Genomic DNA, 27562 nt, shown 5'->3' with positions numbered 1-27562 from the left:
AGAGTACAGAATCTTCCTACACCATACCTGCATCAAATGGTTACACAACTGCAATTGCTATGGTAGAATGACTTGTTCCTGTTTGATGTTCAATAGGCATTTTGAAACATGCAGATCACATTTCAAGGAGTGAAAGATTTCACAAGTAAAGAAACAGAAGGGTGCAATATTAAGTCTGTCTTCTACTTTAAATTCCCTGTATTACCTATTGATTTATAACAACCTTCTCCATAGGTGAAATAAGTTATTTCTCCAGATTGTTGCTTTGATGCAATTTCCCCATGCTCTTTAGCAAGAGATGAAGGCTCCTGGCTGTGTTCTTCCAAGCTAATTCATACCTTGTCTATATACCTGCTGAGAACCTCTGTGCCACGCGCCCCTTTCTCTGACTGCCTTATGCCTAGCAGACAGATATCAATCATACTGTGAGAAACGCTTATTCACTGGTAAAATATTGAAAAGGACAAAGTCTTCTAAGCAAAGGCAATAATATTTTTATTTTATAATTCAGTTCTGAATCGGATGCCCTTCTAAAAAAGGCATACCATCTTACAAAACAGTAGGTATGTATACTAATTATTTATACTGGTTTTAGACAAAGGACCATGTAAGTCCTCAAAGAATGGGGTTTTTTTTAGGCTATCCAACCATGTCTGGAGACTTCCTTCAGGTTATCTCCTGACCTAGAACAGTTATATCTTACACAACAACTAAGCATATCAGTAAGTTCTTGCAAGTGTAAGAGGGAGTTTATCCTTTCAGGTTATTTATCCACGTCTGGAGATTGTATGCATTTATCTCTTGATACAAGACAGAATTATGCAATAGGATAATTAAACATACAAACCAGCTGCAGGAAAACTTCTCAATTCATTCTCACAATACCAATTACAGCAATTGGTGAGGCACTGGCACGGGTTGCCCAAGGAAGTTGTGGCTGCCCCATCCCTCGGGGTGTTCAAGGCCAGGCTGGATGGGGCCTTGGGCAGCCTGGCCTGGTGGGAGGTGTCCCTGCCCACGGCAGGGGGGCTGGAACTGGATAATCTTTAAGGTCCCTTCCAACTCAAACTATTCTATGCTTCTATAAGTCTATGAACTGATCCGGTGCAGCTGCTGGATTCAGTGCAAGTTATCCCCACTAGGCTCTCGCAAAGGACGACGCCGATAACCCCTCGATGCCCCTCGCACTTCGCCTGATAGACCGGGCTCTGTCGGCGATGCTTTCGAGCGCAGCCCTACTAGAGGTCATCCCAGGACACCGGCGGCACCGCCCCGCCACCGCACTACAGCTCCCAGCGTGCACCTCGGCCTCTCACCCGGCCGCGCCAGCGCCCGGGCGCCGCAGGGCATGCCGGGACTTGTAGTCTGCATGTTTGGGCGAGCGCTCCTCCCATTCCAGGGCTGGCTGCGGTGGGGGCCGCGCCCGGCGCCGCTCGCGGCATCCCGCCCGGGGGGAAAAGAGGCAGAGCGGCGGCGCTGCCCGGGGGAGCATCATGCTGGAGTCCATCCGTGTCACCGGTGAGTACCGCTCCGCGGAGAGCGGCGCATTCCCGGCTCGGCCGAGGGCTTGCGGCGGTGGAGGGGGCGAGGTGCCGCCGCTTCGCCCACCTGCCCTCCCTCGTCCCCGCCCCGGCAGCGGCTCCCGCGCGGAAAAACAAATTCCCCCCATTCCCCCCACACCGAAAAGGTGGTGGTGGGGGTTCCCGTGAGCGCACCTGGGCGAGGGGAGGGTCCGCAGGGACGGTGCTGCAGGAGACCCGCCGGAGGATGCGGCCACGGGTCCGCGCTCCAGCGGGGAGCGCCGAGGAGACCCCGGCCCAGCCGCACAGGGACCGAGGGGGCGGGTAGAAACGCCGAGGAGACCCTGACCCACCTGCCCAGCAACCAAAGGTGGGAATAAAGACACAAAGGAGACCCTGACCAACCTGCCCGAGGACCAAGTGTGCGAACAGAAATGCTATCAAAAATACTCCTGCTTACACTGATGCCTTTCACTCTTCGACTCTCCCCTGTGTTTTCAGAGAACTTTATGAATGTTTACAACGTGTATATAAAACCATGTGCCGGGACTACAGAACTGTAATGTGGAGTAGTTTCATGTGGTATCAAAACCTTTTACCTCCAGTGCTATGTAGGAAAACCTGCCAGCAGTACCTTTTTCCCACCTTTTTCCCACTCCTTGTTTAAATCTGACGTCATTTCATACATCACTCCTTCAGCTGCTTCAAGCCAGCGTTATTTTGTCATAGGGAAATCTATCTAGAAGAGATCTGGTGGAGGTGTCTTAGTGTCGCCTCACACAATGCCGTTACAATCATAATTAAGATTTCTGGCAACTACTTTTTCTCTGCATAATTTATATGCCGTCCCATCTGTGCATGGAGATGAGTAGGCTGTTACTTCTGGTAGCGGGAGTAGAAATAAAGTTCACAGAATCAGACAGCATCCCTGGAGATGTGCAACAAGAACTGTAATCTTAGAAGAACTGAGATTTTTTAAAAGGAAAGATAGTTATTTGGGGTCTGTACCCGTCCATCAAATCACCCTGAACACACCTGTGAAGCAGTGGAGCAAGCTAGAGATCTCCTGGGGTGAAAGTTGCATCCTGTGCAGATCTGTCTGTAAATCAATTTTCTATTTACATCCAGTATCTGTTAGATGAATGGGAGTTTGTTATTGATTTTGTTAGGGCCAAATCTTCCTTTTACTGGTTGTTGCTGTGCCCTATAATTTAATTTGAAGAATCTGAATTTGGAGTCATTTACATACTGTCATATCTCAGTGCAGAAACGTGCATGCCATTAAATGCTTGCAAGTCAGTTTCTGCTTTTTAAGGCAGAAAGGGTACATTTTTCAGTATCATTGTAATTTTAAAAAGAAAAAGCAAACTGCACAATCTAATGTCATGCCAATGAGTCCTGTAAACAGTGGATATTTCAGACTTATTTACAAACACTGACAGTTAACGAGTCAGACATGGAAGTTACCCTTCATTCTGGAGCTCAGAATTAAAGTCTAATAACAGATGAGTTGTTACAGAAGGAATGCAAATAGGTGGATATTTTTTGGGGAAAAAAAATCTTGGGTTAAATGTCAGAGTTCCCAACATCACGTGGGCTCTAGATAATAACTAAGTTGCTATGAAAATAGAAAATACCTTAGCATCAGTCTTTTTATAGGAGGTCACTGACTGATTCTACAGCAAAACCATTTTCAGTCAGTATAGACAGAGCTGCTAGGGCTGTTTTGTTTGGGTTACCTGATACTTTCTATTCAGAACTTGAGTGTATGTAAGCCTTAAGGGTGTTTATAGCGTTGAGGAAACGTACTACAGGATTCTGGCCAGATTCTGTTAAACTGCAAACATAAGCCTGTAGTACTTGAGAGGCAGCGGAACATTACAGATTCATATATAACACTCTCGATTGGCTGCTTGTTGCAGAATATTCTTTCTACAGTCTCTGCACACACAAACCATATGGCCTAGAGCTCATAAACTACAGATAGTTGTTAATCTATTCACATTACCAGATTACTGAAGAAAGAATTCTTTGTAATATAATTGTACATTTGCAGAATGTGTCAAAGATGGTATATGGCTTGTCACATCCATGTATTTTCCCTCATCTTTCCATTTCAATTGTCACTGTTTTCTCATTACTTGTAGACAGAAAGGTTACACTACTTGTATTTCTATATTAAAATTCAAGTCAAGCTATTTGTTTCTAATTTTGGAAAAAAAAAATGTTCAGGTGTAGTCTAAAATGGAAATGCTGAGCTGAAAACCAAAAACAATGTCTCAAATCATTACATTCCTAATATAGGAGGTAGTGCACCAAGAACATCTTCTCTAAGTACTTCAAGAATCATAGCTACAGTTCAGAAATTATTTATCTATTATGCATATATAACCTGAGTGACAGCTGCTTGAAAACCACAGGAGCTCTGTCCTTTTTTTTGGAGCAAGGCTGGCTGGGCAGAGAGAGATCTATACCCAGAAAGATCTGTTGTTATTCACCTAATTCCACCTACAGAGCAGGTATTTAAGAAGTTGCTTGGATAGTAGCTACCCAGTAGCCTAGAGGAAGCTTTTTCTATGGCACTTTCCAAAATCTGGAAAAAAAAAAAAAAAAATTACGTTGGGTTTTTGCTACATGTATTAATTTAATAAAATAGTAGCTCGATACATCACTTTCTACAGGGTAGAAGCCAATAATAAAACCTTAACATTTGTTTTAAATAACCTCTGACAAGATTAGCCAGTGTCTCCCATGCTACGAGATTCAAAGCTAGCAACTGAGGTGCAACTTAGATGTTGCAAGGCTGCTCCAAAGAGGGGCAGAGTTCTACTCCAGCCCAAGACAATGAGACCAAGTTTCCTCTGAACAGGAGGATTTTCTGGCCTTACCAATGACAAAACGGAAGCAGGCAGCTCTTCTGCCCCTTATTGCTTCTTGCTTGTTTCTACATCACCTTCCACTCTAAACCTGTCAGACTGATTTATTTAGTAATTCATTGGAGTCCCTAGGACCCATATTTTTATTACTGTGCTGTTGCAGAGAGGAACAAAATATCAATAAATGGTAGTAAATGTGATAGAAAGTCTTCTTGGGAGACACTAGGCAAGTTTTATTGTTGAAAGACTTGAGGCCTTGTGATTTTGAGTGTTTGAAAGCAAGATCAATGCAGAGAATCTGTGTATAGAACTTACATGTTTTTAAGGAGGTTCTCAGAGGTAACTGAAAGCTTGAGTTTATATTCCTTGGCTGTTTTCTGCTGCAAAGACTGAAATATGTAAAGTCAGTAAATTCAAAGTTTTACATCTCAGAACACCTGAGATACCAAAGAGAAAACCTGTATGATATACAGCATGATATGCGGGATAGAGTTATGCCATTGTACAGTGGATGTCAATTTGCTTTTTCCAGACCTTTTAGAATTAATCTGCTAGCATCTGTCCTGTGGTATCCAGACTTTAAAAGCTGGAAATCACTGCTAGTCAATTTATGTAATTAATGTGGGCTCATAATCCATTCTTTGACTGGCTGCTTTATAGCAATATGTTATCTCTGTACTTTTTGAAACACTGAAGCACACATTCAGAACACGGGTTGTGCAATGAAGTGGTTTTATATTTGGAATACTAGACCTCTTTTTCAGTCACCAGGCATTGCTAATCCTTGGAAACTTGGATATAGTTTAGTAAACTGAGATGCCTAGAAGACAGTGTATTTTTAGTTTGGTTGACGCTGCCTGATTTACAGATGTGAGTGAGTTTAACATGATAACTACTACAGATTAAACACATGTACTGGAAAAAACTTCAGAATTTGGTGGTTTGCAACACAATTTTGACATTGTCTCAAGTATTTTTCTAGTTTATTTTGTAGAATAATGATATTCACAGGACCAATAAAAAAATTTAGAACAGCGGTTAAATGACTCCTGTGAAAACTACAGTGTTATCTAATATAATCTTTCAGATCTACTGGATTATCTGCTGATCCTACATTTTCAGCACAAATACGCATCAAACAGTATCCTTCTTTAGTCAGAAGAAAATTAAGGACAGACACAGTTTGGCAGCTGAGAAATCACTTCACTACAAGATTGCATGTATAAAGTAACTGCAGATTTGGGAACAGCTATTTTTTTATACCAACCATGTGCATGGGAAACTTGCCAGTGCGTATTCAGCACTCAACAACAATTTGTGACACTTGGAGAAGAATTCTGACTTGTGTTGTTCAGAAATGATCTAGTATAAATGCATGTATCGTGGGCCAACTGTACCATTTAGCTATGAAAGTTTACTGTCATGAGCCTTTGGTATTGCATTGACATGAGTTTGGCAGGGGGGAGGCTAAGGTAATTTTTAATTATTCCTTTGGATCCTGTTTCTGGTTGTTTGGGTTTGTTTTTTTTCCTTTTCTGTTTATGACTTCACAGATACATGTATGTTATTAATACAAATTATTCCCTGTATAGTTGCAATTTAAAGCTTCTCTGCTCTTTGTGGCTTTTGAGAATTGATTAGTAGAGAAGGTGAAGTGTTACCACCGCTTTACATTATCATCTCTCATCGATATTTTAAGAAGCAGCTTTTCAGTTTCCAACATCAATTTTATCTACAAAACCGAAGTCACATGCTCAGAAATGTAATATTTCTGTGTTCAGACATTTTGGAAACTTTGCTTTTAATTTATGCTTCTTAGAAGTAAGGATTCCCATACTGTAATATTTAGTACAGGCCTGAAGGCAGTCTTAAATATTTGCCAAGAAATATGTGCAAATTGTCATCTTATTTGTTTGTCAAAAAAATAGCTCCTTTTTAATCAGTTGTTTGTAGAAAGATAAACGCAGAAGTGAACACCCACTGCACAGTATCCTGGCTGCATATTTCATGTTGTTTTCCTTGTCATGGGAGCTGTGTGGTCCTCACCACTACAGCTCATGATAAAGCAAGATAAGCCAGGTAGGCAGGTTGTTACCTACAAGAGGAGAGTGATCTAACAGAATTTGAACAGAAACACCACAGACTCTGTTCCTGCCCTAAGCATAGAAAGTATATTTGCAAATTTACTGTGAAGCAAAACTGAGCTTACAGAAGATACACATGCTTTAGTGGCAGAAATAATCTAATGCTTCTACGTCTCTTTCCAGTGGAGAAAAAACCCAGGCTGCAGATTTCTCATCTTATGTTCATGCAAATAGGACCTCTGTCCTTTTGCTTTTTAGAACAGTATCTTCAGGAGAACCAAGGAACGCAAATTGACATGGAACTGACAGAGGTCCAACAGCATGAAATGTTGTCACAGTGCTTATGTTGGGAGCAAAACCTAATTTTACTGTGAAAATAATGTCAAAATTAAACTACTATCGATTTTTTTCCCCTTGGAGGCTTTTAATGATCTCTTGCTAATGTGCCATTCAGAGTATAATTACTGTATGTAAAGTAATTACAGCTCAGCTATGTATAACTAACTGTGGGCTGAAGCTCAAATCCCTTTGCGGTCTTTAATCAAGCTCTGGCCATATCTCCTGTTCTGTGAATTCTTTCATTTTAAGTGCAGAAGTAGGAAGCATTTCTCTGTGGCACAATTTATTTGTGCCTTTTCTTTTGGCTCACCCAACATTCCACAATGAACTGATTGGGGAGAGGAAGAGATAGTTAAAACTAGTGAAGAGAGATCACTTCTGTCTAACAAGCCAGCACAAATCTCAAAAACAGTTTTAAGCCTCAACAACCTTTCTCTGCAGCTGCTGTGCACCAGGACCTGTCTCCCCTGAAGACTATACCAGGGGTCAGAGGAAGAAAGGAGGGTTCCTTCACTAAAGGAACTTTATTCATTTCTTGCATTCAGTTTACTTTACAATGTTTCTTCTCAAGTGTTTTCTTAAAGCCAGTGTTAATGTAGAATGACTTTGCATAGATGAAATGACAATGTTGTCTTTAAGGATTCTCAGGGATGTGTGCATAACTAGCTGATCTCTCTTCTCATTCCTCTTAAAATATAGCTTGTTGTTGGTGTTAAGAAGGAATACATGAAACCGAAGTCTTTTAAACTTTTATTACTATTCATATGGTGGTGTAAATTGTTCACAGTGGCTGGCCCATTCCAATGTTCTCATCCTTTCTGAGAATAATTTCTGTGAATCAGATTTTGCAGATGGGACCACACAAGACTGCTTATATCACAGCACAGATCTCTGTGGGACTTCACTGTAAATGCTGCTCACGTAATCCTATCCTATACTGTTTCCTATTTTTTAAGTTATTCTTTATCCATGCAGAAAGTTTTCCGTGCATGATAAAGATCAGCAGATTTTGCTCAAAACCAAAACTTTGTTAACGTAACATTAAACATTTATAAAGCCCTGAAAAGTGTTAGTTGTTAGGTGCAAACTGCGCTCATGGATGGAGATGAAAACATATAATACTTGTTTAGCTGGATCTTGCAAGTCCCAGTCTTAATTGTTCAAAAGTGATACACACACACAATTCTCCCATATGTCTAGAAGTCAAGATTAACCTGATCTGACTTCAATTAAGACAAATTCTGTGTTTCATTTATGTTGCAGTCTCGAATCCTTAGGATTACTTATTGCTGTGTGGAACAATCAACTTTGTCCTCAGCTTTTTTTTTTTTTCCACCCCTTCCATGCAGAAAAACTTCACTGGCCTAAGATAGAGCTTTCTAAGAAATCAGTCTGGAGTCCAGAAGAACATAAGCTGAGCATTAATAATGAAAACAGCCTCCAGCACCCACCTTCTGGGATCCTTAAGGACATTTTCACAACAGGAACCAGTAGCTACAATGTCCTTATGCAGAGCAAAGAGGAGAAAAAACACCACACTCAAAAGCAGTCATCTGCTCACCACAAGAAACACAGAAAAACTACTAAGTGTTCTACCACCTTGCGAAGCAATGAGCACCGCAAAATCAAAGTCCCACTACCCTTGCTCAGCAGTGGACGGTACTGTACAAATAGGCAGCCATCCATCATCGTTGCTAGCCCAGTGTCTACTAGCATGAAGTTTACAAACAGTATTTCAGTAGGAGGGAGCAGCGTAGGACTGCCATCTCGACCAAGAAGTAGAACAAAGAGGCATTTTAATCTAACAAAACCAAAGCAATCCCAGTCCTCAAAAAACCATGGAAAAGAAGGTGATGTCTCTGGCCGAAAACTCTGTTTACTGACTGCAATCAAGCCTTCGAATGTGGAGAAAGAGAAGATGAAGTTCTTCCAGTCAGATTTCACATACAATCCTCAATTTGAATATGCAAACCCTGCTCTGCCAAATGTGTTAGCTAAGCACAGCCACGCATCTGACAGATTTCTTAAGCAGGTATAGTTACTTTTTATCCTCCTTATCCACAGATTGTGTTTTTCCTACACGTACTAAGGTGACTTTGTTTGTAGGAAATTGTTTCTCCGTGTCATCATTCTGGGCCATTTGAAAAAATGCATCAAAGATGAGACTACAATAGTAAAAAATAGTAAAAATGAAGGAAAATATTTTTGATTAAAAAATGAAAGCCTTCCCAACGTTTCCAGGATTCTGTAGGGTAAAGGCATAGTTCCTTATAAATGGGTTTACTTGAAATATAATGTGAGACAGAACAGCTTTTTAGGCAATGAAGCCGAGTCCTATACAAGAAAAATACAATGCTGAAATAGGCTTTAATAAACAGAGGGGAAAAAAACAGTGTGGAAGCCCTGCCAGTCCTCTTGGTGACAGAGAGGGATAGGAGGGAGGGGATAGGAAGTATTTGAAATCACAGTTTGGTTAAGCATATGTTGATGTTCCTTGTTGTAATATACTTTGAAAGGATATTTGCATATACATTAGGCTGGGTGAAGCAGCAGCCAAATTCCATTCCAGAGAGAAGTAAGATTTAAAAAGACAGTCCCCTTCCCCCCGACCTTCTTTTTTTTAATATGCAGCCGTAGTGGAAACAGAGCTAGAGGCATTCCCATTCTGTGCAACTACCCGGGCTTCCTGCCTGTCTATGAGTTACAAAAACTCACAAAGAAGAAAAACACTCACACAAAACCAACAAGAACAACAAAAACCTCACTTTCAACTTCAACCTAAATGACAAAAACTAATGCTTATCTATATAAAAACAGAACCAGTTCTTTTTCCACTTCTGCTATTTTAAAATTATTTTAAAAGATCTTATATAGGTCTGACAGGCTTTTCTAAACAGCAAATCTCATGTTTCAAGTGATTCTTAACTTGGGAAGAGATCTTGCAATTCGCTTCTTTATGATATGAATATTTTACTTTAAACCCCACAAAACTGCAGGTGGAAAGCATATATGAATTAAAGTACCATATTCTAATAACTGACTTTTGACTTGTGAAGACACTGATTTTATTTTTTTGAAATCCAAGAACACACAGAGGTGTTAGTACCCATTAAGTCATTGTATTATAAGACTTGGTTTGCATTTTCACATTGTAAATACCCAAATATTTAAAAAACTCTGGGTTTTCATTAAGAATTTATTTGCTTTATGAGAACAGAGAACACCTGTTATGTTCTTAAAATCAGCTTCCATACTTCTAAAGAACCAACTAAATCACACTGACACTAAGTAAAACTTCTCCTTGACTAAAGCCTTTTAGCAAGCTTTCCTTTGATTTTTACAGCAATACTAGCAACATTAATCAGAGATTACAGCAAATCAACAATAATTAATTTGCCAAACTGAATTGAATACAAATTATCCCTTTCAGTATGAGGTAGCCAAGCCTTAAAAATTACTTTATGGCATGATGTTTTTATGAAACAGGCTTGTCTTGATTTACCCTTTTATTAAAAGCATCCACAAAATAATGAATATTTTAATAATGAATAATTCTTCAATAGTATTCTGACTTGTAACTCTATCCTTTTCCCTGTACATACAAAGCATGGGAAAACAAAGGCTTTATAAAAACTTTATAAAAAGAAGTGCAGGGTTTAATATTCAACGAAGCATGATATTTCTGTGACTTACCAAGAAGGATGTAAATTGTTTCATAAGATTTATTTTAAGTTACAGAAGTTCTTAGCAAGAAAAGCATTTCTTCAGCGTTTAACTCCTAAAAATAATGAGCAACAATATCTTGCACTTCACAAAGGTGACCAAAGCAGCAGCTTTAACACAACTCCAAGCCCAGCAGGTGGCACTCTCTCCTTTTTTATCTACGACTAGCTTTAGACATTTTCATCTCCACGCAAATTTGAATTTCATTTCATGCAAATTTACCATCCCAGAAAAGCAGCATTAGTCAAAATTTTAATCTGCATATATCTCATGAGCACTTGCTTTTCCTCAGTGCTCTATTTTTTCTCCCCATGCAGATTTTACTTGTCAGAAGAAACATGTAGGAAGTGCTATAGGAAGTTGTATAGGAAGTGTTAAGTTCATGAAAGATGACTTCAGTTGCAAAAAAAGTACTCACAGTGTCAAGATTCAGGTCTGCAATAAAACCAGAACTGCACATAGTCATCCTCTTTTCTGAAACAAGGATAAATTTTATTTATTTATTAACATATTTTTGGCTTTCATTTGTTGCTGTATTAATTTTAGGAAGTTCCTCTTTCTGTGAACAGAAATGAAATTATTCTTATTTTATTTTATAAAAGGTGGTTACAGCAACATATATTTATGTGCTGTTCTGTGACCAAAATCCAGCTTTTCACTGACATAACTCGCCAATTTTGTAGAGTGCTTTTAGGATATTTCAGTGAAATGAGCTCAAAACCTGATATTTTAGGGGACTTTTTAATAAATTTTAAAAATATTTTTGCCCACTGCTGCACATAACCTGCATTGAAACAGATTGTGTTTCCTTATTGCCCTTTCTACTTCTGTGCATGTCTGTGGAACTGCTTAGTGTAGCATTACTGTAAGATATCTGGAAGATGAATCACACCCTGTGTCATATGTTTGGGTTTTTTTTAAAGGCAGAGAACACTATGGATCTGCAAACCATTAACGCAGCAATGCTGCAATGGGGAATGCATAAGCTTGTGAGCACCCACTTCATGCCCAGGGCACAAGTCAGGTCAAAAATTTTAAATCTTGGGCACAGCCCAGCACTTTTGTCGATTGACTTTTCACAGAAATAAGTATTTTTTAATTATTAATACATTTGAAAACAGTGGTTTTATTGTTTCTCATACTTTGCTCTGTTGCTTTGTTTCTCTCTTTCTACTTTATCTTATTTTCATCTTAATACAGTTCTTTCAGGAGTCACACAATATGTGTTTTTAGGGAAGAAAACTTGAGAATAAAAAATCAGAATGCAACTCTTCATATTGGTTGACATCTAATGTTACAGAAATTAATACTCATTGCTGTGTTTCAAGGTCAGTGCAGCAACAGTGTAAGTGCTATGAAAGTTTTCTAATTAGCACTCCTACTGGCTCAAAATAATTGTTCTTCGTTGTTAAGTTTTCTTAACACTTAAAGTGTTCATTATTTTTGCACAGATGCTAGAGCTGGCAATACTTAGCTAGAAGTAATTGTACCCAGTGTATGCAGAGCAGATGGCTTAACAGTTGCAACTTGCTGAACCAAAATCAGCAAGTAGATTGCAACTTCACATAACCTGTGTGTTAACACCTATTTCTTTGAATTGCACATGAAGGCAGGAAATCTATTTTTATATATGTATATATTTTTTTAAAAAATCGTAATTTTTTTGATTGAGCAATTCCCCTTCTGAAAGAATGAGTTGTGTGCCCTTTTCCCTAATGCTCATTAAAAATGTAGCAGTTTTGAATTAATATATAAATGGTTTTATTTTAAGCGTTTCTATTACATACTTTCAAAGTTATTAATACAAGTAGCCTACAATTAACAAATTTATCAGATGCTGGAAAAATAGTTGGAGCTGGTAAGCTAAACAATATGGTGTTCAATACTGAGCAATCTTTTGCAATGTCCAGGTGATGTCACAACTTAGGCATATTAAAGATTCAGTAATGTATCACTAGCTGTGAAAATGCTTAATTGTAAAACACCTCATTTTCCACTAGTAATAAATTCCTCCTAAACTCAGTTTTGTAGATAAAGTGTGTTACTGCATAACACAAAATATATCAGGCCATCCAAGTAGCTTAAGTTCTCAGGGTCCTACACAAACATCTCTCCTCCACTAGACGAGACTGTAGATCACTTGTGGTGATATTACTGTAGGAGTATAGATTTTTTTCAGGACACAGTTTCATACAAAACACAAGTGAGTGTTAATTTTTAGTTTCTTACAAAGGATTTCAAAGCCTCTGTTAACACTGAATGAAACTCAAACTACTACAGCCTAAGCAGACTAGCCTAAAAAAAAAAAAAAAATCTTCTCTTACCTTTTCCACTTCTTTCCACTTGACCCAACAAGGCTGGCAGCCATCATTTTATGGTTGTTGATTAGACTAACAGGTTCCATCTGGTACAGCTTAGTGTTACCTAAAGAAGCAGCTGGGAAGTTTTTCCCTACAGCAAATAAGCTCTGCAGGGAAGAAAGTGATAATGTAGAGCAGACTCCTGTGTCACTGAGCTCATTTTTTAACTTGGTTGCTTCAAACAATTCATGAGTATTTCTTATCAGTACCTGTATCAACAATAACTCAAGTTACCAAGCTATATTGCTGCACATGAGAGATTTGGGATTCAGGCACTTACTTGGCTGTAAATAATTTGTTTAAAAACGCCACTACCACCTAAACCTGTCGATAAAATGGAGCCTGTCTTGCTCTTGTTAGTGCTTCTGTGTCATTTACTTTCTGCAGCATCAGTAGAGTTGTCTGTCTTTGGGACTTGTCTTGGGCTGTTGCTTCTTTTGGCGCTCTTTGGTAGCAAAAAGAGGGATTAAACCAGATCTATTGTGCTGTTGATTCAAGTGTCTTGCAGCATTTTAGGAAAAGCCTTAAACTGCCCAGAAGTTTGGGAGGATGCCTGCAGGCAGGAGGAGCTAGGGTTTGGACCTCTTGACTTCTAAACTCATGCTGCTTCCCTTGGTGTGTGTAGGTCTCGGCTCCAGGGAGTTGCTATTAGAAGCGGTCAAGCAGGAAGTTTGTGTTCACTGTTTGTTCTGGTGAGGTGGTTTTAGAAAATACCTGCACCGTGACTAAGGTAGGAGAGTCCTCTGGGATAACATCACCAAACAAATCTATGTAAAGCTGCATCACATAGTAGTAATGCCTTTATAAACAGTGTCAAAACTGAGAACTGGTTAATGACGTTTGCATACCCTTTAATGAGATTTCATGTTAAGAAGAAACTACTCCCTTACTCTCAAATGGTTTTTGGCAGTTGTCTGCTCCATCAAACCTGCTCTCATCCACCCCTATATTCTACTTTGATTAGCACTCTAGATTTTTCTTACTTTTTTCAAAAAGTATGTAAAGTGTCTTTGCTGTTCTTCAAGCCTACTGCTTATCTTTTGCTGCCTTCATTGGCTTCCTTCAGCCTGTGAATCTCACTTGCCTGTTCTCCATCCAGAGGCTTTGCCATCACGTTGTCAGAAAAGCTTTTTTTTTGTTGTCTTATATGAAACTGAACTGGACTTGATGCTTCATTTGCAGAGAGGATGAATGGGCATTAGAATGCAATGGCCTTGGTCCTACTGGGAAACCCAATACCTGCATGATCCAAGAGTGGCCTGAGAGAGGAGTTCAGGTTGGGGGGCTACCAACCATTCAGTTCAATGGAAGGGCCCCTTCCAGCACTTGACCATATATCTTGGTCTTTTTTGATTTACTAGTAAGAGATGAAGCCTAGTGCAGGGTACTTTCTGCAAGATGCCATAAAAACCCTTAAGAAGGGAAAGGACTGAATCCTAGTGGTTTTTGAAAATAATATCCATCTCTGCATCACTTTTTGCAGTTAATAGCTTTCAAAGAATTAAGACCAAACTTTTACAACAACAGGATCAATTGTGTTTTAAGTCACAAAGTTGAAAACTTTTGAGGGGACTTGCCGTTCTGTACAACCACACAGGTGAATGCAGAAAGACCTGTCTCAGAAAATGAGGGTTCAGGGGACATCACATAGTGTAGCTGCTCCAGGGACTGCAATTCTCTGGCAAGCCCTGTTGCATATTGATTCTTCATATAAAAGCTTACTAATAATGATATTGTCCCCCAGAATTTATTACGGAGAGATAGAATTTGCCACAAGAAGAGGTGGAAAGAAAAGAAGGAGATTAGGAGACAAAATGTGGTGCTGCTGGTCATCATGTCTTTATGTAGGAATGAAAATCACCGGTGCATGTTCAAAGGAACTTGAGCATCCAAGAATTTAAGTGGGTACTTAGTGTGTTTAATCTAATAAACTTAATTGACTTTTAATATCAACAAGTACTGAAGACAAATTTCATGCGAGGACATTAATTCAGAGATGACCTGTTTCAGAGTGAGCAAAAAAAAGTTAATTATTCAGAGAAACCAACAGTCTAAACAACTAGTAGGTAGCATAAGGATCTGGCATCTTACAAAGGAAACAATAATTTCTGTCATGCATAACTCAGGCTGCTGGCTGAGAATAAACTGGGACAGGGGGAAAGAATTTTTGGATTACTTCTTTAAGGAAGGATTTTGTGTAAGGCAGGAAAATGCCTCTGCATTTGCAGACACTGTAAAACCTACTGGTTTTAGAAGTTAAAAAATCATATATACCTAAAACATGAAAAAACACTTTGGGAAAACATACAAGCTATTAAACAAGAACTAGATTTTGCCCTGATTTGTTCTTTACATCCTGCCTTTGATCCTAAATTTTGCTAGAAGCAAGTGTCATTAGTCTCCAGAAACATTAGGTCTTGCATGAGGGATTAATGTGATACTTAGACACTAACCTTACTTCATTTATATGAGGTCATTTTTAAAATGACAAACAATGTTAAATCTTGACTGTTCCTAAGAAAAAACCATATTATTTAGTGACGTAGAAAGACCTCACTATTCTCTTTTTATTATCTTTCAGCTCCTGCCACACCTATGTGTTTGTACAAGACCTAAAGTATGGGAAAGTTACTGGGATCCAAAATCCCTTTTACCTTTTAGGTCACCAGTACAGATGTGTAGTTATCATTATTCTTATTTCTATGCGATATGGTAATAGGAGTAACTGCAAAAATAACAGCACTGAACCTCTGTCAGATACCTGCAGCAGTGAGTCAGCAATATGATGCCAGAGCTACCCAGTTGCACCAGATGAAGGTGTATCCTCTTTTTTTGATACATTGATATTGGAAAACACCATTTGTTTTTAAGTTGCAGAATGAACTTGCAGTTTTCACAGCAGCAGTCCCATCACCTCTTTTCTTTAGGAGCAGTAGGATTTATTTTCTCTGAAAAAAGAATGAGCCAAAGGTCTGTGAGGTGCCTGTTGATTCTCCTGGGAGTTACCCGTTTTGGTGCTGAATGGGGCTGCATAACACACAACGTGGAGCTGTGCTGCTGTGTGTGCTCATTGCATACGGTGTTGTAACAAAAGACACAAAGCCAAATTGTTTGCGGTGGCTCAGGTGGTGGCACAGCGTTCCTCTTTTTATGGTACCTTTCTTCAGACATCCTGACATCTGATCTCATAAAGAAAACCTGAAAAAGTAAAGATAATGTGGTCCTTGGTGCCTTTCTTCATAACATCTGCTTCTTATGCAAGTGCAGGGGCACAGCTGCCCAAACAGGCCAGATCCTGGGAACCAGCCAAATGTTACCAGGCCCCTGGTGAGTCCAGTGCAAGTCCCTGTCGAGCCTGAAACTACAATCAGAGTTAGCATGGTGGCTAGGGAGTTTCAGCCATGCGGGAGGCAGTGGGAAGAGACAGGGTTCATGTAACAACACTGATTGGCTTCATGGTGATTCTTCTCTTCCAAATTGCTTAAGTCCCCAAAATAACATCATCCTTTAACCTAATCCTCTTTTTTAAAATCTGTGCTAAGGAAGTAAATTATGCTGCTTTCTTCATTCTTGACGAGAAAAAATCAGATCTGACCAAGAGACCCTTCAAATTTAACAAGTATTGGAGGCAGACAAAGAAATACTAAACGTTAGGTGTGGTATTTCTTTGGCATTCAGGTAATTGACATTTCTCTCAAAGAGCTACAGGACTTTAAGAATAGATCTAGCTAGCATTTGTGGCTTTCAGTAGCAATTACTTAGTGTTTCTTAGTTTCAGACTAAAAAATTACACTAGGATTGTTAGTAGCTGTGAGAGACACAAAATGAATCCTGGTTTTGTGCACAATAAGTCAATCTGACAATGTCAGAATTATATAGCTGGAAACAACAAGCATGTTATCAGCTTCATACATAAAAAGAGATAAAGAGATTCAGGCTGCAAGATTTCCACCTTCATCATTAGAGGCATTTTCTTAGCAAGAACATTAATTTTTCAAGGTAATAGTAATATTTTTTCCCCTCTATGAGACTCTTGGAGGTTCTGTTATCATATCTGTGAAAAAAAGCTGATCCCTGTAGCTGGGCTCTTGCTGGGCAAGATTTATTCCATACCACATTTTCTTTTAAGAGTGTGAAATCAACATGTTGGGACATAGATTACTAGGTATGAGCATTTCACACCCCACCAGTAACTTTTTCAACATGCAGAGTTCAGATCACGTTACAGGCATTGTGCTCAGCGTACCACCCACAAGGGACTTCTTCTATAATAGCGGCAAAATGTAACAGAATTGTTGATACCGCTTGATTTATCTAATGAGGGGGATTATAAAGAAGTATTATGATTTAAATGAAAGGTTTAAAGAAAGTTCTGTGAATAAAGTTCCTGTTCTCTCTCCTTCTTTCTGAAACAGACGCCCACAGTGGAAAGGTTTGCATCATAAGGAGACATTTTTGGTAGAAATATTATTGTTAAAATCATAGTTATACACCAGCTTATTCGAGGTTCAGCATTCCTAAATTAGAGAATACCAAGAAATGAAGTGAAATGACAGTAATAGTTGACCTTTGTAAAATTCTTTGGAAAACTATAAAAAGAATCATGCTGACAAACAGCAAATGTCCTTTTGACCTGTTATGTCTAGTTTACAAGGGAGTTATACAACATTCCCAAAATTAAAGGGTAAATTAGTATTATTTCACTAGACTGATAATAATCTGTGTCATGCTGATCTATGTGGGTCCGAGATGAGTTGATCAGAATCCTTTTTCAGTACTTTAGCATTGATGTATTACTGAAGATATTATAAATTTATTACAGAATGTGTCAGCCTGTATCTAATGACTGAAGTTCGATAGTGACTTCCAATGAGTTAAAAAAAGAAGAAAGATTAAAAAAAAAAGAGAGAGTGATTGAGAGGCAGAGAAAGCATATGCGTGCCAGTCCCACATGGGTGTCTCACTGCATTTATATTTGCTATCCTTTTGTACTTTATAGTCCATTAACATTATGGAGCGGACACTGCAGAAATATGGAAGCTATGAAAAATTTGAACAGGCCACGGGAGGCAGCTTGCTAACCAAAGGTCGTATCTGGAATCATGTCAGGAAATATATGGTGAAAGAAGGCTGTCTTGGTGAGGTAAGTCATACACTGGGTCAGGAAAGAAACGTTTATGTAGATGTTAGAAATTACATGGATGGACCTGAGAGACCATTTGGGAGGCCCTTCCTCCATAATTACAAGAATATTCCTTACATCATATTTTTCTCCTGTCTGTGCCCAGTCTAATTTTCTAACAATTCAAGTGATGTAAATTCCTTGTGAATACTTCAGCCGTCTCTCTGAGCCTGTTTCCTGATTCATATATGCTTGTTCTTAAATTCACCTTTTTTGGGAGTACCCAAGAACGACACCCTTCCTTCCCTCCTTTTTTCAGCTACTTGGAGACCAGCAAGTTTCCATTTATTCATGGGTTCTGTCATCTGTTCTCTTGCATCAAATTACTTACACCAAAGGAAAGAGTTAAGAAAAGGCCAAGAAAAATAAGCAGCAGCCCTAGACTGATTTATAAGAAGCAACACAAATGAAAATGACACAAGTGAATAAATATGTCTGAAAGATGTTGGCTTGTTGAGTTGGTTTGGGAGCTGTTTTTTCCTGATTTTAACCATATAATTTTTTAGAGCCCTGTGCAAAATTCATGTTTCCTATATTTGAGAATATAGAAGTCCAGCTTGACTGAGTTACATGGATTTGCTTGGAAAAGTCAGATGAAATTGAATGTATAAAAAGAGAATTATTCCAAATGAAAACACCAGCTGACACAGTCCAAAACTTGGATGAGATTACTGGCAGTGAGCAAGAGGAGTCTGGAATGGGATATCAAGATACAAAAATGACATTTAAGGGTCCCTTCCAACCCAAACCATTCTATGAGTCTATGACACTAAGTTTAATAATAAATGTAGTATCATTTGAAGAAACTTTTAAACTCATCACACCTTTTTGCGAGACTGTAATTTAATGCTGATGCCATATTTTACCTCTGTTTCTAAGACTGAGATTAAAAAGCTACAGTTTAGAGCAAGCATAAAAATATTTTTGGTCTTTGCTGTGCTTTTATCTCCCTTTGTTTTCATTTTTGTCTTAGTTCATCTTCATGGAAGTAGGATACACTCTCAAGAAGCATTCTATGTCCTTAATGAAATGCTTTGCTTTTTCTGCAAAAACAGTCTTAACGCATGATGTTTAGTATGGTCTAAAATATTACAGAAATACTCTCTCCAGCTGAAGAGATGTTAATAAAGCTAAGTGGTACCTGTGCTTTAAATCTACATATTTTAGAATATACCTGTCTATCCTGAGTTTGAAATATGAGTTTTAGGGGACTGATTGTTTGCCGTTGAACTTGAAGCTGAATAGTGGATTTTGAATACAGTGAAGTTTCATGTTAATGCTTTTGATTCCCATGTCCTTTTTTTGTTCACTTTTATATTAAAAAAAATATCTCTTGTAGGTACTCTCCCTTGTACTCTTCTGAGCAGTACTGTTCTTTAGGCATTACATGAAGAGGGAAAGCTGTTTAGTCTTCAAAGTCTCCCTTCTCCTGGCCAATCAGTTGTTTAAAAGGTGTTTTAAAACTCAAATAATGAAATATATCAATATGTAATAATTTCCTTCTTGGGCAGGTTTGTTTTTGGTTTTGTTTTCTGGGTTTGGTTTGATTTTTTTTTTTGTTAACTAATTTTCCAAGAGAAAACAGGAAAACAAGAACTACATTCCTATATAAACCAAAATTATACCAGTATTTTAATAATATTTCAAGTCTGCATTGTGTATCAGGAAACGAAGTACACAGTGCTTCCCCCTCTCATTCATGTGGCTTTGGAATTGCGACTAGAAGGTTTCAGATAGTTAATTGTTTAGATACCTGGTCAATTTATGTGTGCTTATCTAATATTTTTCAGTTATCAGTAATAGCAAGATAATTAGACACAGTTCATAAAATTGAATGTTACTCTGCATATGATTGCTTCCTGCCCCTCCGAATCTCGTCAGTGTTACCGTATTAGATTTTAGTCTCACGTCCGTGTATCTTAACCCTCATGCTGAGTCCCACTGAAGTCTGAGGTTTTGTCAGCAGTGCAGGTGACTAGGATAGTTCAGTGGAGTCTGAAGTGTCTAACTGGTGATTGCGGGTAGCAAGGAAGAGTTCTGAATGGCAAGGGAACAAAGAGAAAGGAAATAATGGAAGGGTCAAAGGAAAAAGCAAGAACAGGAGTGAAAAGAGAGCTCTTTGCTGTCTGAACTCTCTCGTCTTCAGATTGTGGTCCATCTCACGGAGGACCTGCTGTCCCGAGCCTCAATGACAGTGGTGAATGGCCGTCCCACTCTCACTATCAATATCTCCACTGCGCGAGAACACTGGCTTGAAGGGATGCTGAGACATGAAATTGGTATGAGCATGATATCAGTTCTTCAGGCAAAGGGGAGTACTTGCATGCATTATTACTTATTTTTGCAATGATGGGCCAGGCACTGCACAAATACAGAAGGAGGGAACCTCCCTGTCTAAAGAACCCATGCTGTAGGTGTGCGAAGGAGAAACCTGTTTATCACTGCAGCATGCAGTAAAAGGAAGATGATCCCCCTTGAGGATTCCTAGAGTTCATGTACATTGGCATTTTAGGTCAGATTAGGAGTGAGCTTTTCAAGTGAGTCTACCAGCTAGTCCCACTTACTGCACTGAGATTCACATGCATCAGATGATGCTAGCCCAGAGGCTGTGCTCCAGGGCATATCTTCTGTGCTGTCACTGCTCAGGGATGTTTTGCTCATGAGAGCAACTTAGAGCTACTCTGCAGTCAAAAAAGGGAGACAAAAATAGCGTGACTTCAACCTCAGCACCAGCCATTTCAATTTACAAATCTGCTTCTGTTTTACTACACTGCTTGAAAATGTAGGCATGCTTTAGGTATAATTTGCCCATTGACCTAAACTTGTTTAAGATTGCCTTAATTTTGCATTACACAAGGTTAGCCCAGCCCTATTGAAAATTTCCACAAACTTCTGAGTGAATTTGTGAATTAAGTACATCAAAACTGGATATACTTGGCTAGCGCTTGAATTTCAACTGAAGAATAAGCCCTGCAATTGCCTTGAAACACTCAGATTTAAGGGGCGATAGCCTCTCTCAAGACTGCAGTAAGGCTGTTTAGTCACCTTCAAGAGGAAACATTTCTGCCCCCTTACTTTGATTCTCCTTCCTTCTGTTCACTACAATGCCTAGCCTATGTTAGAGGCATTCAGCATGTAAGAAACTTTTGAAAATTCCTTTCCATGGATTTGGGAACTCAAATCCTGCTGACATTTGTATTCCTTAGGCACTTTCAGGAACGCCACTTGCAGTCAGCAGGTAAATAATTACACCGTGTAGTCTCTGTTGTAGATGGGCTAAAATTGGCACTTTTCCTCATGCCCTATCCTACCAGTTCAGAGTTTTGAATAGGAATCTCTTTCTATGTTTTATAATTTTTTTTTTTAATTATTAGATGCTACTGTTTTGAGCCCCATATTCCTTTCTTTTCAGGAACTCATTATTTTCGGGGTTTTAACAACAACAGCCAGCCCTGGTGCAACTGGAATGGACGTAGGAAACACGGCTTAAAACCAATCAACCCTACTGAAGAGGGGCTAGCGAGCATTCACAGTGTCCTGTTCCGCAAAGACCCTTTTCTTTGGAGAGCTGCCCTGCTCTACTACACAGTGTATCAGGCTAGCCAAATGTCCTTCAGTCAGCTTTTCCAGGATGTGGGGAAGTTTGTCAAGGACCCCAATACTAGGTGGGATTACTGTGTACGAGCCAAGAGAGGGTGGACTGACACATCACAACCAGGTGGGTTCCCTGTTTGTCTTCTCTGTTTTTGTACTTCAGAGAGGTTTTCAGAATATGCACAGAGCTCCTTCATCATGTAATGATTGTGGAGCCCTCAGCACAGGAAACATGGACCTGTTGGAGTGGGTCCAGAGGAGGGCCACAAAAAATGATCAGAGGCTTGAAACACCTCCTCTTTGAAGAGAGGCTGAGAGAGTTGGGGTTGGTCAGCTTGGAGAAGACTCAGAGGACACTTTACCGTGGCCTTCCAATACTTGCAGGGGGCTTGTAAGAAAGATGAGGGAAAACTTTTTAGCAGGGCCTGTAGCAATAGGTCAAGGATTCACGGTTTTGAACTAAAAGAGAAGTTTAGACTGTATATTAGGGATATTATTTTTTCTTGCTGAGGGTGGTGAAATACTGGAACAGGTTGCCCAGAGAGGTGGTAGATGCCCCATCCCTGGAAACATTCAAGGCCAGGCTGGATGAGGCTCTGAGCAACCTGATCTAGTTGAAGATGTCCCTGCTCACTGCGGAATGGGAGTCCACACTCTATGAAATGAGGCAGAAAAATTTCTGCTATTGAGAACAAAATTGAAAATGCACATCTGTGACACTTTTAAACCGAGTCAGTAATACTTAGATTTGACCTCCTTTCATGTTTGTTAAAAGAGATGTAGTGTTGCTGTGGATATTCACAGACACCATCTTCTGTATTTGATTTCTTTCTCTGGCTGGCTGGTTTTGCCTTCTAGTTAGGTTTTGAGAAGGTTTTTCAAAGTCTGGGATATAAATATCTGGTTTTTAAAAATAAAATTGTTCTGCTTATAATGGCATCTGAGAATATACCTTGAATAAACCCTGATAGAGTACAATGCATCTCAATACCTTTTAGGCTGTTTCAATAAGGATCAGGTATACTTGGATGGCATCCTCCGAATCCTGAGATACAGGGAGTCCATTGATTTCCATCTTCTGACAGCCCTTGGAAAGGTGAGTGGACTCATTCTTATCAAAGGGAACAGTTTCATCATTTCAGCAAGCCTGCCAATAAAGAGCTACAAGTCATTGTGCTGTGTTTCATTTTGATCTAGAAATCTCTGTTCTATACAGCACCTTGTGTTACACAACACAAGTTACAAATATTTAGAGGTCCTAAATATTTCTACCAACTTTTCCTCATTCCTCACTTATCAGCTTAAGATTTTACGGTCATAATGCTCAGACTTTCCTTTCCTTCCTTTACAGGGTACTAACTAGCTTTCAGTACAACAAGACTGTGTTGAGGAAGTGATAAGGTGGTGGTCCAAGTAGAAAACAAAATTAACCATTTGATGCTAATGCATTCCTTTCCACCGTGAAGAGTTTTACATCTCAAATTTATTTCATTGATGGTACCTTTGAAGTTTTTAAAACATCAGATTTTTTTCCCCCAGAATACATGGTATTTCTGCATTCACATAACATACATTATGTCCATTCAAACTGCCATTTCTTGTTTGTTCTCAAAGTCTTACTAAATGCAGAAACTTTTTCACACTTTCTGCACCAAATCCTTGGATTGCTAAGTTTTCACAGTTCATGCTCACATAAACTGGGATTCAAATTAAAGTTGTTATGCTTGCACTTAGAGGTGGTATACCAACATTTCTGCCTACTTGGCAATCTAGGGATGATAAAGGTATGGTAGAGGGTTTTAGTCCAGATTTAAGAAGTTTTGCCTTTATTTTCAGAAACATCCATATTGGTGAGTGAAGCTATTTAGGTAACTGAACCAAGACAGGAAGCTTTGAGAATTAAAATAGCACTGTCAGATAAGTCTCTGCAACATATGCTGTTCCTGTCCCGTTCCTGTCCCGCTTTATCCCTTTCTCTGCAGGATTGTCAAGCCACTTCAGAAACATAAGTCACTCCTCATATAATTACAGATTCCACCATAATCCACATGGCAAAGGATCCATGTTAAGGGTCTACAGGCAATTTAACTCCAGCAGTATGATAATTTTAAGTGCTTCACTTTACAACTTCTAAAATCATGGGCCCTTAAAGTCTACTGTGAGTAGTTTTGCTGCACGCATGTTCTGCAATCAAACTGAAAATCTGTGGATAAGAGCAGTGCTTGCTCTCAGCATCACAGATCAGTTAAGGTCTGCAGGGACCTCTCAAGATCATCTAATCCAACCCGCATGCTTAAGCAAGGTCAGCTAGATCAGGTTGCCCAGGATCATGTCCAGTTGGGCTTTGAATTTCTCCGCCGACGGAGACTCTACAAACACTACGGGCAGCCTGTATCAGTGTTTTACCACCCTCACCATAAAAAAAGTGGTTTGTGTTCAGACGGAATTTTGTGCATTTTAACTGGTACCCATTGCCTCTTGCCCTGCCAGTGGGCACTACTGAGAAGAGCCCCACTTCCTTGTCATTCCTTCCCATCAGGTGTTTCTACACACTGGTAAGATTCCCCTGCTATTTCTCAGCTCTCCCAGCCTTTCCTCAGAGTGACCCTTCACTGGGCCCACTCCAGTGTCTCCTTGTAGTCTTAGGAGAAATGAGTTCCTTAAGTGTAGAAACTTGCACTGAGGTCTAGCCTGCGGTTATTATAAGTTTACCACCTCTCTAAAGGGTGATTTATTTGTTTGTTTAGGGAAGAATAGGGGGATCAGGTTGTTCCAAAAGGAATATTAAGCTTGGCTGGCACATCTTCCAGATGAGAAGAAAAAGCACAGGATTTAAACATAGGGAAGCCTAGCATTTAGTGGGAAAATTTTGATTGCCTTTTGATGATTCTCAGTGTTTTATTTCAACAAATGAGCTCATCTTTCTCTGCATGCCTACCTTGGGCATATTTTCATTACAAATACAATAAAAGTATGAACATAACCGGAAACAAAAGCAGTCAACTATACTGCTGACAATTAATTGCTTCTGTGCTTTAGTAGGTAGTTAACACAGTTGTAAAATTGGAGCACTACTTTCTCATGTGAATGTATTTAAGACAGAGCCATGCTGAAGTTTCTGTGTCTTCTGTTCCCATCTGAGTGCTGGAGACCTGGCTGATGGAGGCAGCCGTGCCTTCTTGATACTTCTGACGTTACTTACAGGGTTTAGGAGAGCAGTGTGTGGAAACAGAGCACATGCAAACTGTTGAGCATTCCTAGTAGTGGCTGAGCTTGAAGCTTGAGAAAAGGTGTGTTTTAGAAAGAGCAGTTTTAAAACTTTGCAGGAAAGAATTGAATATGGGAAGCACTGCAAAATATTCATGTAATAATCACATGCAAGTAATATTAAAGAGAAATAGAATGCAGATATCAGTTGCACTTTAGTACAGCGTAACTACCAGACTTTTAAAAAGCAAAAGCAGCAAAATGTCACCTACTATTGTGTTTCCTAAGAATGTGGACACATTACAAAAAGCCTAAGTAAGTATCTTTTAGCTTCAGTCTTTTTTATTTAGTACAATGATTTTGATTGCATGTAGTAAGGAAGACGTCTTGCTACAGTAGGATGAGATTGTGGTTTTGATCTCCTCAGGGTGGTAACTTTTGTCATTTTTTTAGCAATTTCCAGGTCTGGGGAAATACATCCCATTCAAACTATACCTCGCATCACAGATACTTGTTTCTTGGTGGCAGCAGTAACAGAAACACCTGATCATAAATATGATGGGGAAAGGGTCCCTTTTCTTTCCTTTCTTTGGGAGGAAAAGAATTAGAATTTCAAGGTGGGACAGGAGAGAGGGTCAGTATTTGATCTCATATGTCTCCAGACTGAGAGGAGACGGTATGATTTTGTATAGCTCCTCTCTATCTACTTTTAAATGCATTCAACAGGTGTAATGCTACAACATCTTCAAACAGCAGTATCTTAGTGACTTGAGTAAACCTGGGCATAGGTTTTAATCAGGATGTACTTTGTTATTGCAGCCAGAGAAGCACACATACACTCAGATGCAAGTTCATTCTCTCTGCAGTCTTTGTTCCCCTTCTCATCAGTGAGATGCGCACCTGTCTCTGACTGCCTCTATGAAGCAGGTTTAGCAATCTGAATTACACTGTCCTGTATTTCCAGAGGGCCTTTCTGTGCCACTCACACACTAGTGGGTCATTTTTGCTCACTTTAATCTTTTCTGAGTAGAAACCATCACCTGCTAAAAGGGCAGTCTGTTTCCAGCGAACCCTGACCATGCAGTGCTCTGCTCCTTAGAGGAAACATGGGGTAAAAAGGTTGGAAGGAGCAGGCTCACTCTCAAGCCACCTGGCACAAACCTGCTATGCGGAAATAGGATGTGCCAGTTAGTAAGCACAGCCCGGCTTGTGGGTTTTGACAGTACATATGTGTCTGTCTGTAGGGTGCCCAGAACACGCAGCTTGTAGACAAAGCGGCAACCACATAAGTTTCATTGCACCGGATAGCTGCCCCAAGGACTGTTCTGTGCTTGCAGAGCAGCTTGTGTAGCTATTGCACAGCCAGAGCATTCATCCTTTCTGGATCATCATTCACAGCTCCCAGAGCTACTGTGAGGTCAAGACTTTAAGTCCTAGCTTGTAGAATTGTAAGACTATGGAGAAAAATCTCAGCTTTTATTAAAAAAAAAGAAGGTGGTTGGATCTGTAGTAGCTGGAAAACATTTCAGAGTTTCACACCTAAACCTAGAAGGCTCTGAAACCTAAGGGGCAAACCTAGTCTCTGCCCTGCCATTGCATGGGTAAAGCAAAATGAATTGGGATGCTTAAGGGTTGCCCATGCTCTAGTTACTTACTAGAGGTGCATTTTTAATTTAGCTTTGCATAAGCACATTTGCTAGTGAAAACGGAAACATGAGAGTTCACATTGGCTGGCACCATGCCTTTCCCAAAGCCAGAGCCTGGCTGCTTCCCATGCCACGCCCATCCTGCACTCCCTTTCAGGTTCCTCAGTCTTTGTCACAGTGTTTTATCCATTCTTATGGCAATCTTTCCACGTCTTTGAGAGGAGACTCCAAGACACATGCTCCATCCTTTCCCTCTCTATTCCTGCAGCTGCTGTAGGTCATTCTCATTCAGGTTCCTATGAGTCTATTGACTGAATCAAAAGCAGAGTCTGGAAGCATGGAGGCATTTACTACAATTACATTTTTTGCATCTTCTACTGAGGCACGCAGATACTCATGTTTTCAAAGGATGATCACAAACATTTAACACCACCACCCCCTCTGCTCTCATCTACAAGAGAATTTAGAACTGCAGCAGAGATGTAACAGGACTAGAGTCCAAATTTAACCCATGTCCTTCCTTACAGATCTCATATGAGGATGTGGACCGCTTGAAAGGATTAGCTGTGATTGAGAACATGAGGGTACCACACTTTTTGCAAGACCATGCCCGTTATATGGAGCACTTGGAAAAGATCATGGAAGTCAATGAGCTGACTGATGAGGAGCTCCAGGATCTCATAAATTAACAGTATTAGCCCACCATTCATTTACTCTGTGAGGATGTAGAACTGGATTTCCCAGAGCTTGCAGAAATGGACTTGCGAGAGGTGGAGTGGGAGGGAAGGGTTGCCAGAATACGTAGAATTCAGAAAAAGCCCCTTTATGTTCCCTTTGTATTGTGCTTGTATACTGATTATTTTTTAAAGAGTTTGTGCATTTTAAAAAAATTGGCTTGGGAATTCCTTTGCAGTGATCTGTCCAATCATGTACTCTGTTTTGTATGCTTACACATAGTGCTCGGTGCTGTCTTTTGTAATATACTGCCTTTTGCCACCCAGGTTTAGAGGTGGAGGAAAGGAGAAAGAGGA

General features: G+C 39.6%; 1 protein-coding gene across 1 annotated transcript; it reads left to right on the top strand.

Moving 5' to 3' along the window:
* Positions 1–1445: 1445 nt before the first annotated feature.
* On the top strand, positions 1446–27562 carry MATCAP2 (microtubule associated tyrosine carboxypeptidase 2). Its single transcript, XM_069859852.1, has 7 exons — positions 1446–1518; positions 8169–8851; positions 17902–18045; positions 20231–20363; positions 21497–21802; positions 22677–22774; positions 27059–27562. Exons 1-7 carry the CDS (start codon positions 1494–1496, stop codon positions 27218–27220), a joined length of 1551 nt encoding a protein of 516 aa, XP_069715953.1. The 5' UTR covers positions 1446–1493; the 3' UTR covers positions 27221–27562.

The sequence above is a fragment of the Phaenicophaeus curvirostris genome, chromosome 6 (genome assembly GCF_032191515.1).
Source record: "Phaenicophaeus curvirostris isolate KB17595 chromosome 6, BPBGC_Pcur_1.0, whole genome shotgun sequence".
Taxonomy (NCBI): domain Eukaryota; kingdom Metazoa; phylum Chordata; class Aves; order Cuculiformes; family Cuculidae; genus Phaenicophaeus; species Phaenicophaeus curvirostris.
This window is presented reverse-complemented; position numbering and strand designations above follow the sequence as displayed.

Coding starts and splice junctions, on each gene's coding strand:
- MATCAP2 (XM_069859852.1), top strand. CDS start 1,494: ATGCTGGAGTCCATCCGTGTCACCG. Junction 1,519..8,168: donor GGAGTCCATCCGTGTCACCG/GTGAGTACCGCT, acceptor CCTTCCATGCAG/AAAAACTTCACTGGCCTAAG. Junction 8,852..17,901: donor CTGACAGATTTCTTAAGCAG/GTATAGTTACTT, acceptor TGTACTTTATAG/TCCATTAACATTATGGAGCG.